Source organism: Olea europaea, unplaced genomic scaffold, assembly GCF_002742605.1.
Source record: "Olea europaea var. sylvestris unplaced genomic scaffold, O_europaea_v1 scaffold894, whole genome shotgun sequence".
In the NCBI taxonomy this organism is placed as follows: domain Eukaryota; kingdom Viridiplantae; phylum Streptophyta; class Magnoliopsida; order Lamiales; family Oleaceae; genus Olea; species Olea europaea.
The window spans coordinates 235,800-252,815 of NW_019267410.1; the positions used below are offsets into that span (position 1 = coordinate 235,800).

At 34.8% G+C, this 17,016-nt stretch overlaps 2 protein-coding genes across 3 annotated transcripts in view; both read left to right on the plus strand.

Moving 5' to 3' along the window:
• The first annotated feature begins 4,682 nt into the window (after positions 1-4,682).
• LOC111392163 (ABC transporter B family member 13-like) lies at positions 4,683-11,184 on the plus strand. 2 transcript variants are annotated; one of them, XM_023017428.1, is made up of 10 exons: positions 4,683-5,724; positions 6,054-6,108; positions 6,226-6,401; positions 6,830-7,030; positions 7,221-7,480; positions 7,567-7,880; positions 7,971-8,194; positions 8,409-9,192; positions 9,300-9,541; positions 9,641-11,184. In XM_023017428.1, the coding sequence occupies exons 1-10, from the start codon at positions 5,440-5,442 to the stop codon at positions 10,862-10,864; spliced, it is 3,765 nt and encodes a 1,254-aa protein (XP_022873196.1). In that variant the 5' UTR covers positions 4,683-5,439; the 3' UTR covers positions 10,865-11,184. The 2 variants fall into 2 exon arrangements, with proteins under 2 accessions (XP_022873196.1, XP_022873197.1); XM_023017429.1 differs by lacking the exons at positions 4,683-5,724; positions 6,054-6,108; positions 6,226-6,401 and adding an exon at positions 6,419-6,538.
• Positions 11,185-12,950: 1,766 nt separating this feature from the next.
• Positions 12,951-17,016, plus strand: part of LOC111392164 (rac-like GTP-binding protein 5) — a 6,039-nt gene continuing 1,973 nt past the window's right edge. Inside the window, exons 1-4 of the mRNA XM_023017430.1 lie at positions 12,951-13,186; positions 13,276-13,496; positions 16,628-16,715; positions 16,822-16,931. Coding sequence (XP_022873198.1) covers positions 13,398-13,496; positions 16,628-16,715; positions 16,822-16,931 — 297 coding nt within the window. The 5' untranslated portion in view covers positions 12,951-13,186; positions 13,276-13,397. The remainder of the gene's footprint in view (positions 13,187-13,275; positions 13,497-16,627; positions 16,716-16,821; positions 16,932-17,016) is intronic.

A 17,016-nucleotide genomic window follows, 5' to 3' on the forward strand; every position in this document is an offset into this window, starting at 1 on the left:
AATTATGGACCAAAATTGAAACGATAGATTCTGAATTTGTAAATACTCGAGATGTGGAGCTAGTTGTGCTCCTTAGTTTTGGAGCACATGGTATTGAATTATTTTGTATTTAAATTCATACAAGTACTGAATATATAAACAACAGAATGAAAAATATGATTAAAATTGCACCGCTTTTTCTAAAGCATAATGGATTTCTCGTCATGCATTGGTCTCTTTGCCACCAGCCACAAATCACTCCACCACCCAAAGATTTCCTGCCACATTGCGAAATTCCTATCCAATTACAATTTTAGAATTGTATATCTCATGTAAATTCTCTAATCATCCAATTATATTGTACAAAAATTAGGTGTCAGTAGTTTAACTAGATTCTAATTCCTTTCAAAACAAGGTTATATAGTTTTTTTGGATTTTTTTCAATTTTATTGCAGGTTAGAGTATATGTTGTACCAGTTGCTCGGAGTTTGGAAATGAAGTAAGTTCGTCGTCCTCAAATGCAGCTAATATTCCTTCAATTCCCACCCAACCAGCCGCTCCAAATGTTAGTTTTTGTTGTTCCTTTGAATTGTTTAGTTTTCAAAATTGTGAGAAATTATTTGCATCCGTAATTTAGAAGTATGCTATTTTAATTTCACGTTAGTCGAATTGGAAAGGGAACAATTTGCATTATTAGTGGATAGGAAGTGTCCTAAAAAATTGCACAAAAAAATTTAGTTTGATGTAATATTAACATTTGCAGTTGATATTAATGTGCAATTTGAATTATGCGTGTTAGCCAAATTGGAATTGAGACAATTGGCATTTAATTAGCGGAACTTCCTATCATCAAATTTTGCAAAATTGGTTAGTTTGATGTTTTTAACGGCTGCAGTATAGATCAATTTTCAATTTGAATTTACGTGAAAAGGAAATTGGAATTTCGAACAATCTGCATAGTAAAATAGGAAAAAGTTTATGGGTTGGTTGAAATGATATAAAGGTGGCGCAAACTAAATTACAATCTAAAAGATTATTATATAATTTTTTTTTCTTTTTATTTGACAGCTATGAACCGGTTTAATCAACAAAATCTCTCAACTTGTAACCATGCCGTAACACCGACATGGATAACCACGCAACTATGTTGATTAATTTATATCCATACAATTTACAAGCAGTTATGCTTTTTAACTTTTTAGCTGAACATTAGCATGTTTGTACGAATACTTATGCTTTTGAATTTTGTTTACAATCTATTTTGGTTGGGTAATATAATGGAATAAGATACGTTCAACAACCCATCATGTAATTTTAAATCAGCATTGCAGTAGATTACACATAGTTCCACAATATGAATGTAAATATATTTTATATCACGTCTTGTTTCGTGCTATCTATTTTAAACCATTAATAACATCTCATGCCATGTTAATCACAACCTACACACTACACGTAGATGAATATATAGTTAAAATGTACCACCATGACAACACATTACACATAGATCCCAAACCGGGGATGTGCGTTAGCTAAAAATACATACAAATGACATGAGATATATAATTCTCACAGATATGTTATCTAATGTAATGTGAATCACAATCGGAACACTTCACACGCATGCAACCTTGATATATCCATTACGGATAAGAAGACACTTTACAATTTTTTAGACAATGAGTTAATGGTTCAATGACTTCGTCACTTAATGTCATTATATTTTAACTTTGTATTTCACCGTTGTTTACTAGATCATTATCTTTTATTTAAATGGTATCAGTGCATGGTAATTAGTTCATAAGATAGTCAATTTACATATCCACTACTCGACTTATGTTTTATCAATCAAGATTTATGAAGTTTTTTTGTTCCTAATTTTTAATTTCATATCTTGATATCTAATTACAACATTTCTTACATTCCACAGACAGTACTGTGATTAAGTACATCGATGAGGCATAGCATGCTAAACATCGTACACATACATTTTTTTTTTTTTTTTAAATTTTTAAGGTTACAATTTCTCCTCATAGAGAATAACATTTGTAATTTAATGAATTTCAACTAATATAAACTGTGCATGTTATTGTCCAAATGAAATTCTCTCTTACTTTGAACATTATGATGCAAATCAAACACATAATTTATATCACGTACATGTTGACGAACGTAGTGATGGATCATTGTCAATTTCATTATAACACAGTATGTAAAATTACCTTAATTTTGATAAAAAAAAAATCGTTAGAGAAGAAATTCCAATTTGAAAAAGTATTAGATCCGTAGTAGGAATGGATGAAATATGATGAATGAAACTTGAAGATGATGACCAATCCTGAACAAAATTATATCACAAGTGATACGGCAACTGTTTTTTATTCATTTTTTGAAATAAATATGATGGGAGACACATTTAATACAGGATTAATGTATGCTCTTATTTAAATTTCAATTACAAAAGGGATGGAGGAGTAATTTTAGGAACTAGTATTTATATATGTATTTTATGTAGTATATTAGGTATATATATCATATCATTAATATTTTTGGATATTTTATTTTTTTATAGGGTATATACGATTTTTTCGGTAAGGTCTATAAACCTAGAAGACGTATTGGTGCTACAAATCGTTTCCCATTCTTAGCAATTCTTGCTAAATTTCTTTTGGTCATTTGGGCTTGGAATTGGGCTACGAAACGATATGCCAGCCCAAATATTAATGCTTCTTACAGTAAAAACCAAAATATAAATGGTCCTTTGATTATGGTCATGAATATTTCAGATTTTGACAAGAATCAATGGCTGATATTTCAGGTTATTTACTGGCAATACTGCGAATAATCAACTCAAAACTTTTAAAATTAAAATTTGTTGTTATTGTTGCATATTATAATTATTTAGTTTATATCGAAAAATATCCAATATAACTCGTAGAATTATAAGTACTTCAGAAACGACGTATGCAAATTATGACAACCCTAAACTTGAAATGTCTCGAATTTTTTGCACGTGATAAGTCATGTCCGTCTGTGTAAACAATGTATAGGTCCACCATGTTACTTTACATAAAATAAAATTTTGAATCATAATTAACGTTTTTTACTCCCTTCTTCGTACGTAAAAAAAAAAATAGAGGAAAAAAAATAAAACAAAATAGAGCAATTATAATTTATAAAGCAAGAAAATGATGTTAGGGAAGCCCACAAGATTACTTCCAAACAGTCCTCATTTAATTAGTCAAAATTTAATTTTTGATTTCCGTGAAAAATGTGTATAAAATAAGAAATTTTAATTTTATATCATCAAGAACAATAAAATCGCTATAAAAAATGAAAAGAAAGAAAAGACAGGCTAGATTTATATAATTCACTTTAGAGTAAGACTACTTCTTCGTCTGTTGTTTGCTTTAATTTTCATTATGGTGGAATGATATTTACAAGTGAAAAATGAAAAATCGCACATCTTATTTTCTCCAATCCCTCCCACTTTTGATGATGATATAGTAAATCCTAATGACGGTTCCCTATTTACAAGAAAAAGTTAAGGTAATTCTGAAATTACAAGTATCAAATTTCTAAACTATCTTTAACTAAATTTTCGTTCGAGGGCAGATGAGCTTCTCGTCCCATTCCAACCGCCACAGCAACCTTTTCGCGAAGGTCAATCAGCATATAAACTAAATCTACATAGTGATAATAATTAGCTCCACAACTTAACAAAAATGTTATGACCTTTTGTCACACTGATCAATTGAAGAAAACTACGTGATTGTTTGACAATAGCATGCATCATTATGTCCTTAAGTTACAGGAAAATTCAGCACTGCTATGGACCTCTCTAGCCGAATTCTCATCCATCCTACTCTTGAACTTTTAGGCTAATGAAAACCAAATTGATGAGAAGCAGGCTTCTCGAGCTCAATCATTTATTAGTGACAAAGCCACTCTATCATGATGAGCTAACGCGGACGAGTAAGATATGATAACTAGAGACCTTTTAGTTGCATAATAATGGTCTTCCAGTTTGTTGGGCAGTGAGAACTTTATTAAATGCATCACATGGAGTATACATCTTATCTTCCAAAAGGGTTACATTTTTAGGTAAACATTATCGAACCTTTCCACACAAACAAGGGCTGGTTCGCAGATTTCATACAGGGGGATACTTGGCAGTTTCTGGTTGAAAGATGGCAAAAAAAAAAAAAAAAGACCTCCACAGATGCTGCCACAGCGGCAGCTGTAAAAAATCTGTGGAAAAAAACCTCCAAACGCTTAGCATTTTTCAACATTATTACTGTATTCTGTATCTTTTGCTGATCCTACATATGTTCTGTAACTTACTTAAATTCTTCAGCAATTTATTAGTCAACTGGATTCGAGTCTCAACTTCAACTGCATTTTGTTAATGTGTGGTCTACACAATTCCATGTCTAGGCAGAAATTTTTCACATCTTTTCTGTCTTTGTTCACACTTCACAGGGTCCATCTCTTCATAAATTCTTCATGTGCAGTTTCTTAGAATGTGGAGGAAAAGGTTCGAAATCACACCCAATGGCTAAAGGCAGCTTGACCAGTCCCTATCTAGACAGCTACATTTGTCATCAAATACATTGCCAATATCCTTATCTTCAATAAATGGAAATGGAAGTGGAAGTATAAAGTATAATCAGACTGAAAACGCCAGATTGAATTTATATGAAAGCCAGCAAAAGATGCAAGTACCGGCCTAAATGGTAAAAACATTAAATTTTACTCCTAAGAAGATAATCATAAATGGTCGAATTTAAGCTAGTTCACATATTCTTACAGTTCATTTAATTTGTTTGTTTCTATTTTGTTGCAAACCTTTTGTTTTAATTCTTATGATTATAATAAATGTGATCTGATCTGCTCTTAAAACGTCCGCCGTGTGTGATCTAAGGTGCCATTAATGGCTATCATTATAGCAATTATGCCATTAGTATCAATTCAGTAGGCCAGTGGCAACTACGCAGAAAAAGATGGATACTGGTGGAAAGATAATGTTAGACTGTGCGGAGCCTAATTATACAAGTTAATCCTCTCAAGGATTTTTTGAGGACAAAATACTTGTAAAGAAAATAGGCAAGTGATGTTGAGGGTGATTGGGTGAACCACCATACTATGTGGGTGCTTTGCTCGTTTTCTGATTAGTTTTCTCATTATTATTGATTTCAAAAGTCGGGTTTAGGACCAAATCCATAGCAAAAAAGACATGCATTATATTCTTGACTAAGAAGAATAGTCCAATGATAGCTTTTAATTATGGTACCTAATTAAGTGAGTAGTTGGTTTGCCAACCATAATTACTCCTTTATTGTCGGGAAGAAGACCTTCCATCCTCCTCAAGCTCCCATGACAAATTAATTCGTTAGTTCTGAGTTTCCATATTTGAGCTCTCTGTCACTTAACCTTCAACTTGATCGACAATTTTAGCTCATGGACAAGGTTGAATCCTCATCAAAGCAAATTTCAGAGCATGATGAGGTTACAGACGCAAAACGGCCATCGAATTCAACTTCAAACAAGAAGGATACTGTTTCTCTCTTGGGGCTGTTTGCTGTAGCTGATAATATAGACTATTTTTTAATGTTTGTTGGAAGCATTGGAGCTTGTATACAAGGCGCCGTGCTTCCGGTGTTCTTTGTATTGTTTGGTCGTATGATTGATTCTTTAGGAAAATCGTCTTCAGATCCCCATAGATCGTCTTCGGAGGTGTCCCAGGTATTTTCCTTTCACTTAGTTATGAGAAACATGCTGTCTTTCTTATCCACCTTATCAGTTCTGCATGTTTTTATCAGGAAGTTTCAAATTTACGTTGCAACTATAGAAAAATGATCGGAATGTTCTTTTTAGTTTCTAATTTCTCCCTGCAATAGGTGCTGCATGACAAGATTTTGAACTTGTTAATTTTTTCTTTTAAAGCTGTAGAATTGAGTCAAATGTTTCATTGAATGCATGCGACGTTCATCATCTCGACATTGATTCTTGTTACCTTGATTCTACTGTCCCCCTTTCTAATGTGCTAAGGTACTCGTATCGCTTCTATGCAGTATGCTCTCTACTTACTTTATCTTGGATTAATTGTTTGGCTATCAGCATGGACAGGTATGTTTTATGCATTTCAGCTAAATTTTGCAGTCTATGAATATCCTCTTTATTGAAAGCTGATATGCTTTCTTCAATAGTAAGGGATGACATCTTTGTCTGTATTGAGAATTCCAGGAGTAGTATGTTGGATGCAAACTGGTGAAAGGCAAACAGCTCGATTGCGATTAAAGTATCTCCAGTCAGTTTTGAGGAAGAAGATTGACTTCTTTGACATTGAAGCCGGGGACAAAAATATAATTTATCACATTTCGAGTGATGCCATGCTCGTCCAGGATGCAATAGGTGACAAGGTAGATGAGAAAATTGTTGGATTTCGTGGAGCCTAAGTATATTGTACATTTTTCCGTGCAATAGGTCGACGGGATTGCTGCGGGGATCCAACTGCTTGGGGATTTGGGGGGTGGTACTCCCTAAGGGAAATTTTTAGGTATATTTTGAGTTGAAGAGTATGTCAGGCCTTCTACACATGCATTAGGTCGTTCTAATATTTCTAAATATATATAAAAAAATTATTTAAGGGGTTGTGGGTGTTGCTTTCACATTAGGAGAGAAGCACTATAAATCTGTGTGTTTCTGATTTCATTTTGCTTAGAATTTCAAACGAAGGGCCTAATCCTTGACAGAAATAGATTAAGATATTACCTAATTAGTTAATTGCACTGGATACAGTTTTTGACCACAGTGTCTGATAGGCACTTAATTCTCTATTATGTTGCAGATATCCCACAGCTTATGTTATCTTTCCCAGTTCTTAGTTGGATTTGCCGTAGGGTTCACATTGGTGTGGCAGCTTACACTTCTCACCTTGGCGATTGTTCCTTTAATAGCCATCGCAGGAGGAACTTATACAATAATCATGTCTACCTTGTCTAAAAAGAGTGAAGCTGCCTATGCTGAAGCTGGGAAGGTAGCAGAAGAGGTAAATTGCAGACATCTCTTTTCCTCTGACGATTTATACTCTAATACTTCATCGAGAACTTCGTGAACTGAAAGATTCAATTTTATTATCATGTTTCCAGAAAGGAAGATTAGATAGCTACTAAGAAACAAAAAGAAGCTAAAACTTTGTTCTTTATAAATGCACTAACTCTTCCGTTGGCTTTGATCAGGTTATTTCACATGTTCGCACTGTGTACTCATTTGTTGGAGAGGAAAATGCTGTTGAAGCATACTCCAAGTCACTTGGCAATGCTCTCAAACTGGCTAAGAAAACTGGGGTTGCGAAAGGGGTTGGCATAGGCTTTACTTATGGGCTTCTCTTCTGTGCTTGGGCATTACTCCTTTGGTATGCTAGTACTCTTGTCATGCATGGGGACACCAGCGGTGGAAAAGCATTTGTTACAATTATTAATGTCATCTACAGTGGATTGTAAGTGAAATACGAATATGAAAATTAGTTTGTCTTGCAAAATTCAAACTCTACCATAAGCATAAACAAAACTCCGTGTCTTGTAGTGCACTTGGTCAGGCAGCTCCCAACCTTGCTGCCATTGCTAAAGGTCGTGCTGCTGCTGCAAGTATCCTAAGCATGGTGAAAGAAGATTTTAACACTTCTAAAGATTTGGAGGAGGGGATTGTGTTACCAAGAGTCGAGGGAAATATCGAATTTTGCAAGGTCTGTTTTGCTTACCCTTCTCGACCCACTACGGTCTTTGAAGATCTGAGCTTCTCAGTATGTGCTGGTAAAACGATCGCAGTTGTTGGCCCTAGTGGTTCGGGAAAAAGCACTATTATCTCCATGATTCAACGATTTTACGATCCCACTTCAGGTATTTAAGACTGTCTCATAAAAATAAATATATTTTTCTCGGATCAGTTATGAGTTCCTTAGCAATCTTTCTTAAATGGGATTTTGATAGGAAATATTCTATTGGATGGGCATGATCTCAAGAAGCTACAATTAAAGTGGTTGAGATCACAGATTGGATTGGTTAGTCAAGAGCCAGCATTGTTTGCCCGAAGTATAGCCGAGAATATCATGTTTGGTAAAGAAGATGCAAATACGGATGAAATAATTGATGCCGCTAAAGCTGCCAATGCACATTCTTTTGTTCAGCATTTACCTGATGGATACCACACTCAGGTTGGTATTTTTTGGAGCCATATTTTCCCTGGAATAAGATATGATCACTGTTGTTACAATGTGTCTCACTGAAAACACTTTAATATATTTACAAAAATAAGAAAACTTTTACATATTTTCTGTTGGCTCTTCAAGAGCTCTAATATTTGAGGTAAATCTGACAACTCTGGAAACCTGTTACCAAGTTCCCTGTATGACACTTCTTTGGATATAGGTCGGAGAAGGGGGAACTCAGCTATCCGGAGGTCAAAAGCAGAGAATTGCTATTGCAAGAGCAATATTAAGGGACCCGAAGATACTACTTCTGGATGAAGCAACCAGTGCTCTTGATGCAGAATCAGAACTCATTGTTCAGCAGGCACTAAATTCAGTCATGTCAAACAGGACAACAATTATTGTTGCGCACAGATTATCTACTATCCGGGATGTTGATACAATAGTTGTTCTTAAAAATGGTGGTGTCGTCGAAAGGGGGAAACACTCAGAACTGATGATTAAAGGTGGGGAATATGCATCTCTAGTTAGCCTTCAAGTGTCAGAACACACCACAAACCCTAATTTGGACAATAATAATACTGCATGTAGACTTTCTAGTACTCAGAAACGCTTGGAAACTGAAAAACATCAGGAGTTCAAGGCAATCAATGGAGAATTGCAGCTGGGAAGTCAAAATCTTGCGTTACCAAGCACTGTTTCAACGACATCAGTATGGGACATAATCAAACTAAATGCACAGGAGTGGCCCTGTGCGGTTTTGGGGTCATTAGGAGCAATTCTGGCTGGAATGGAAGCTCCTCTTTTTGCCCTTGCAATCACACACATTTTAACTGTATTTTATTCTCGTGACGAATCTCAGATAAAAAGGGAGGTCCGACAAGTTTCATTCATATTTGTTGGAGTGGCTTTGGTGACTATCTTCGTATATCTATTGCAGCACTATTTCTATACCTTAATGGGAGAGCGTCTCATTGCACGAGTCCGCTTGTCAATGTTCTCAGGTTTCCCTTTCTTTCTATTCAATTGCCATACAAATTTTCATATTTTCTTTCCCATGTTTTCTTTGATTTACACTTTGCGATTAAATTGCCTCCTGTTCTGATTACAGCTATCATTTCCCAAGAGATTGGCTGGTTTGACAAGGATGAGAATAACACTGGATCACTGGCATCAAAGTTAGCAACTGATGCCACATTAGTACGAAGTGCAATTGCTGATCGTCTATCAACTGTTGTACAAAATATAGCACTTGCAGCTACTGCATTTGTGATTGCATTTGCACTAAGTTGGCGCATTGCGTCAGTTGTGCTTGCTACCTTTCCTCTACTAATTGGAGCTTTCATAGCCGAGGCAAGTTCTCCTAGATGACATGGAGCACGGCTTATTAATTTCTTCCAATTTTCTCTACTGTAATTGCAGTGATTATTCTGTTTCTGTTTCTGTCTGCAGCAACTATTTCTTAGAGGATTTGGAGGTGATTATGCAAGGGCCTACTATCGAGCAACTGCAGTGGCACGTGAAGCTATTATTAATATACGCACTGTTGCTGCCTTTGGCGCTGAAGAGCAGATGTCAGTCCAATTTGCATCTGAATTAGACCAACCAAAAAAGAACTCTCTCTTACGAGGTCACATATCAGGTTTTGGTTTTGGCGTATCACAGTTCTTCGCATATTCTTCATATGCTCTTGGTCTTTGGTATGCATCTGTTCTTATTAAGGAGAAAAAGTCGAACTTTGGAGACGTAATGAAGTCGTTCATGGTTTTAGTAATTACTGCGTTGGCAGTGGCAGAAACGCTTGCACTAGCACCTAACTTTGTAAAGGGATCACAAGCTCTTGCCTCAGTTTTTGATATTCTTCAAAGGAAAACAGCTATAGACCCTGATAGTCCCTCATCAACAGTTGTCACTGATCTCAAGGGACATATTGAATTCAGGAATGTGAGTTTCAGGTACCCTAGAAGGCCTGACATTACCATTTTCAATGAGTTGAATTTGGAAGTATCAGCAGGGAAGAGTATGGCAATTGTAGGCCAAAGTGGTTCAGGAAAGAGTACTGTGATTTCTCTGTTGTTGAGATTTTACGATCCGACATCAGGTGCAATTTTGATAGATGGATTCGATATCAAGAGCTTGAATCTAAAAGCGCTGCGAATGAGAATCAGTCTAGTGCAGCAGGAACCAGTATTGTTCTCTACAACGATTTACGATAATATCAAATATGGGAATAGTGGTGCATCAGAAATTGAGATAATGAAGGCAGCCAAAGCAGCAAATGCGCACGGGTTCATCAGTCGAATGCCAGAAGGTTATCAAACTCGGGTTGGTGAAAATGGGGTGCAGTTATCCGGTGGACAAAAGCAGAGGGTGGCAATTGCGCGGGCAATACTTAAAGATCCATCTATTCTTCTTTTGGATGAAGCAACAAGTGCTTTGGACACTGAATCCGAAAAGCAAGTTCAAGAAGCTCTGAATAAGCTTATGTATGGAAGAACGACAATTTTGATAGCACATAGGTTGTCTACAGTACAAGGTGCCGATACTATAACTGTCCTTAAGCAAGGAGAGGTAGTCGAAAGTGGCAGCCACGATCAGCTCATTAGTAATCCTGGAAGCATCTATTTTCAGTTGGTCAGTCTACAATATGAAAAGGGTGCAAAGACCTCAGAATAATTAGGAAAGCTAGGAGAAATCCACTTTAAAACACGACTCTTTCTATTTCTATGCTTAAACAGCTACCCAAAAAAGATATGAAAATAATGGTCAAGATCTGATTCAATTTTCAACTATATCAACTATTAAAATTTGAAGCCTTAGAAGATTCAAGAAACATTGATGCTCATCTAGAAAAGGTTTTGTATAGATTAACCCGCAGCTCTGAACACTTTCTTGCATGAACTTGTTCTTATTCCAGTTTTACAATATCAGAAGAAAATGTAAATATTAATTATAATTACAAACATAAAGATATGATTATGTTTTGTTTCTGCTCACTAACTTGGTTTTGTGTAGACTAAGACAAATTAAATTATTTCATTTCTCTTTCCTTTATGCCTGTTTTATTTGTAAACATCTACTCATTACATAATTCTATACCATATTTGAACTCTCTATCAGCCGCCTCATCGGAACAATTTATGATTCATTATTAAGTAGTAACTAATAATGAATGGTGTCCAACGTACTTATAAACTCTGAAGGGCCTTCCACGAGAAATGTAGAATTCATAAGTAATCCAATCGACTTTAGAATTAGAATTGACATCCAAGGCAGTCTAATTTTCCACTTATGCAATTCCATCATACCAATGTTTTACTGATAATAGTCCTCTTCAGAGATGGCTAAACCAATAGATGGACTTAGTTGGAAAGGTAGGTGTTCTGAGCTTCTCCCATTATGAACTTGCTTTAGCTTTTAATAAAGACCGAAGCGAGTCTATAGTAGTAACTTATTAGTTTCAGGACCTCGTGTCCGTACAGAATCACCTTTTGATCTCTTAAATAACGTCCTGAAAAAGGTGCACGAGGAATGTACTTATACGAGGAATGTACTTATAAATTTAAAACAAACTTTCCACGAGCAATACAAGAGTAGAAAATAATCATTACAATTTTTCTAATTTTGTTTATACTTTTCTTAGAAAAGCTTCCTGAATACACTATCTTAAGCCAACTACCTCTAAAAGCTCATTTAGCCAAATAAAATACTTTCAAAAAAAGTATTTTAACATATTTAAAATCAGCTTTTGAATCTTAGAAACACTTCTCTGCCAAATGCCAAATGCCAAATGCCAAATGGGTCTTTAGACTCCAATTTCAATGTTTTTTTTTTTTTCTTCTTTCTCCATCTATATTGATTTGTGATGGGGTCTTTAGGCTCCGAGACGTTCAAATGAACCACTGAGTGGTCTACCATCATATCTTAGACAAATTATATGTTAAAAATAAACTCAAGATTATGCTGTCCCAACAAGTACCTAGCAATAGAATCTCAACAAAATCACAAAGGTACAAAATGAAAAAGTTGAAAAGGAATTAATTAAGAGGAAAAATAAGTAGCTGAGAATTTGTTTACCTAATGCACATGGGCTCTTGCTTCATGAATAAAGAAATTAGCTCAGAATCTCTTTCCGTCATTACGCATTATTATCGTTTATTTCATATTTACTATACTGAACTTGACAAAATTAGATCTTATGTTTATGACCTCAACTTCTTGTACTCGACTCTTCTCGAACACAATAATTACTTCATAAATTCCCTTTGCAATGCTTGGAAATGGAACCTAGAATTGACGTTGATATCTAAACTTCTTTGAGACGTTGTTTTGACTAGGTTTACAATATATAATTTGTGACATGATTTTGAATGACTTATTTCAACTAAAATTATTTTTAAAGTTACTTCTTATAAACACAGCCAAACATGCTCTAAATCTGCAAAATGAATATTGTGCACATAATTAGGACTTTATCATATCTTAAGTTATCAATAATTGTATTTATTTATTAATCTCAGGTCTTCTTGAATAGTGAAGGCACGTTGCAGCATACGTTTCATACAGATGAGCTGCTAACGGTACAGTTGAAAGAAGGGAAAAAAATAGTATTTCTTAAAGATGTCGAAATTCCCAAGTAAAACAATGAATAAAGTCACCAGTCACTTAGAAAAGGAAATGAAGAGACAGATTGATGTGTCAAAAAATGATTGAATATTTTTCTTTTAAATTTTCAAATTGTTAATCATGCATTGAAATGTGTTTCATCTAGATTTGAGTCCGATGAGTTGCATGTTTAGTAAAACAATAGGGCGATAAGATACTCTGTGAACGGGGCAACCAATTAGTAGGACCCAACAGTAGACAGCCAGCCCACCTCCCAACCCAAGATTTAATCATGAATCAGAGATAATAGTAAAGAAGCTGGCATCGTTTTTCTAGGAGTCAAGCAACCAACCCTGCATATCATTTGTCCCCACTCTCCGGTCACGGCCACAGGTGATTGATCTCTGATTTTCTTTATATTTTTCTTGTAATTTAGCTGCTGTTTTCTTGAATCTTGACTCAATTTGGCTTTGAAATTGTAGAGTGGTTTATACCGACTGGATATTGGGAGTCTACTTACTTGATTTATGTCGCATTCCATTCGGACAAGAATTTTCAGAAGATGACAGAGAATTAAGCAGTAGCTGTCTTTAGATTGTAAGAAATGAGTGCTACGAGGTTCATAAAGTGTGTGACCGTGGGTGATGGAGCTGTTGGCAAAACCTGCATGTTGATTTCTTACACCAGCAACACTTTTCCGACGGTCAGTTGCCCCCCACCCCTTCACAACCCAGCCCGGCAAAATACATAAAAGAATATATTTTATTTCTCACATTTGATTTCAAGGGCTTCTTTTCAAGAATTCTCTCTTTATTTTTTATTTTTTATTTTTTTTTTGGGGAAATTCTTTTGACTTTTGATGGTTTTTTGCAAATATTTCCCCTTTTTCTTTTTTCTTTACTTGTCTGTTTCTTCTTTTTTTGTGGGGTGGGGAGCTGATAAAGTAATAATTGAAGGGTTCTTTTTCTTTTTCTCTCTCTTTTCCCTTGACTAAAGTCTCTTTCAGTTATTTGAGGAATTTCAAATTTAATTTGAATATGATTGACTAATTAAATAAGGGTGGAGCAATTCGTGTCTGATCGCGAGAATCTTATGATTATCTAACTGTTGTGAAGCTTCTTTCTTTAGGATAATGGTTATCTTGTTTAGGTAATTCATGTTTACCAAGTTTGTTTCTCTGGTTAGTTTATTGGCAGTACTAAGGAAGAACAAAAATATATAGTTCTTTATATTTGTGTTGTCCAATACCATGCCATCCTTAAGATGTTGGGAAATAAAACGGATCGAGGTAATATATATTACACGATATGAAGGATATAATCACAAACAAATAATAAAATAAAAGGCAAAGAATTAATTGGCAGATGAATGGAATATTTTATTCAATTAACCAATATGGAGAAAACAAATACAATAACTGTGTCTACACAATTATTCTATATTTTAGTGATGAAAAACTTATCAAAATATAGTATTTATAGGGTTGCATGTCAGACCCTAGAAATACCATAAAGATGGAAACGATATCAAAAATTATGTGTAATAAAGGAAACAATGATTTTCTAATAAAATCACATGGAATAAAGGAAATAATATTTTCAATAAAAACGAATGGAATGGAGGAAATAATATTTTCCCAAAAAAATCAACATAATTTGAGTAAAAGAACCAAAAATCTCCACATTGACACAAATTCCGATGCAACGAACGAAATTTCAAAATTTCTCCGCTTGAAGAAATAAATTTGATTGCAACTAAAAATCCAAACTCTTCAACAAGAACCAAACTTTCTCCAATACAAAAATACTCTTCATTTTCCATGGTATCCAACACGGATATATGAACCTAAACATCGAATTTCTCAAAATTCACAAAAAGAATTAAAAATTATCAAATAGTGTCGAAACACACCTTATAACAGAATCAACATCTAATGCTTTCATAGGTCACTAGCTACTCTCAACACCTTCAAAAATACTAAATCATGTGCAACCGAATCAACATCCATGTCTCTATCTCCAATGGCCTATCCTTAGAAGTTGAATACAATGGAACCACATGTAATGATCGTAAAGAGGAATTACATCCTCCAAACTTAACTGAGTGGTATTCTTCAATATGGATCCTGAACCAAATCTTAAAGGTACAGTACCAAACTGAATCTTCATCGCGGTACTAAATCTGTGTTGACTTTTCCTTGCAAATTTTGTCCGACCTTGCAAGATGTATAATTGGGACCCCTCTTGCCTCCCTATACACCCTTTCATTAGTACCATGACAACGATACCTTGCGTAACCGTTTCATATGTTTGAAACAAATCCCAATTAGAACACATATAGCATGCACAAGCTGTATTCAAAATCTACTTCTCATCGGGTTTGGATTTCATTTTAGAAAGCGTCCAAACATCTCCATCACTCAAATAGTTCTCGGCTATGTTGGTCTCGTCTGAAGTATTTGATTGCTTCCCATGATTTGCAGTCAAATTACATTTGTTCTACAATTTGTCACAATTCTTCCGTCATTTCTTCTTGCAATAATAACAAACTTGGTTACTAAAATTTGACATCGACTTACCCCTTTTCTGATCACCATGAACAATAAAGCATTTCCCATCTCTAGTCTCAGAACAACCAGATGCTTCATTTTCTTTTTTGAAAACTAGGCATCATACACATCTTTAATAACGAGAGTATCATGATTGTACAAGATCATCTATCTAAATGAAATAAACGAAGCGGGCAGCAAACACAAAAAAATTAAGGCAAAATCTTTTTCATCATACTTTTTCTCTAAAGTCTCCAAATCAACGACGATTTCCTTGAACACGGCCAAATGATTTTCCAAAGATCTGCCTTCTGCCATGCGATGAGAATACAATCTCAGCTTCAGATGCAATTTGTTTGTCAGATTTTTAATCATGTAGGATTGCTCTAACTTTAACCACAACGCAGCTATCGTTTTCTCATTCAAAACGTCCTGAAGAATATTGTTAGAGATGAAGATCCATCTGTGAAAGTGTCTTCCGATCTTTTTGTTATTTCTCCTCAAATCTCAAACAACGCATCATTTCAATCTATCTGCGCGAGTACAGCTCACATTTTCACTTGTCACAACGAGAATCTTGTATTGGTGATCCAAGAGCGAAATTTCATACTTCATGGCTATCATCAATAACAAAAACATCGAACAAATCAACATTAATAGCTTTGATACCACTTGTTGGAAAATAAAACGGATCGAGGTAATATATATAATACGATATAAAGTAAATGACTGCAAACAAACAACAAGATAAAAGGCAAAGAATTAATTGGCGGATGAAAGAAGTATTTTATTAGATTGACTAATATAGAGAAAACAAATACAATAACTGTGCCTACACAATTATTCTATATTTTAGTAATAAAAACTTGTCAAAATAGTCTAATATTTAAAGGGGTACGTGCCAAATTCTAGAAATACCACAATGATGGAAACAAGATAAAAAATCACGTGGAATAAAGGAAACAATATTTTTCCAATAAAATCACGTGAAATAAATGAAATAATATATTTTTTTTCCAATAAAATCGCGTGGAATAAAGGAAATAATATTTTCCCAAAAAATCCATTAGATTTTGCTTTCTTGAAAGTCATTGTTTTTTTCACGAACACGCCTTTAAGTTGTACCTCGTATTGCTGCTTTGTGAATTTTAATGAGATGTTCTGGTCTTTCCTGTTAACTGAGGCATATAATACTACCAAACAGACTCAGCTAAAGAGAATGACAGACCAAGCAAGCTATGATTACATTCTCGAATCTTTACCAATTTTTGCCTGTTTCAAAACAGGATTATGTGCCGACTGTTTTTGACAACTTCAGTGCAAACGTGGTTGTGGATGGTAGCACCGTTAACCTCGGTTTATGGGACACTGCAGGTTATTCTTTCAATACATGTTATTCTTTTTTCTGGAAGTGGGAAACTCCCTGTGTGCATCCAGACTTGACTTTTTATTTTGGTTTACATCATAAACAATGTAACAGGTCAAGAGGATTACAATAGATTAAGACCCTTAAGCTATCGAGGAGCAGATGTTTTCCTTCTTGCATTTTCTCTCATTAGCAAGGCCAGCTATGAAAATATTGCAAAGAAGGTTAGAATCGCTCTGATAGCTCTATGGTCCTATATATAATGGTTTGATTTCACATTCAGCGATTGTGTGTAATAATCTGACAACA

What these genes read in the sequence shown, in the direction of transcription:
- LOC111392163 (XM_023017428.1), top strand. Translation starts at nt 5,440, where the DNA reads ATGGACAAGGTTGAATCCTCATCAAAGCAAATTTCAGAGCATGATGAG. An exon ending in CGTCTTCGGAGGTGTCCCAG is followed by an intron (nt 5,725 to 6,053) that starts GTATTTTCCTTT and finishes GCTTCTATGCAG; the next exon opens with TATGCTCTCTACTTACTTTA. An exon ending in CTGATGGATACCACACTCAG is followed by an intron (nt 8,195 to 8,408) that starts GTTGGTATTTTT and finishes CTTTGGATATAG; the next exon opens with GTCGGAGAAGGGGGAACTCA.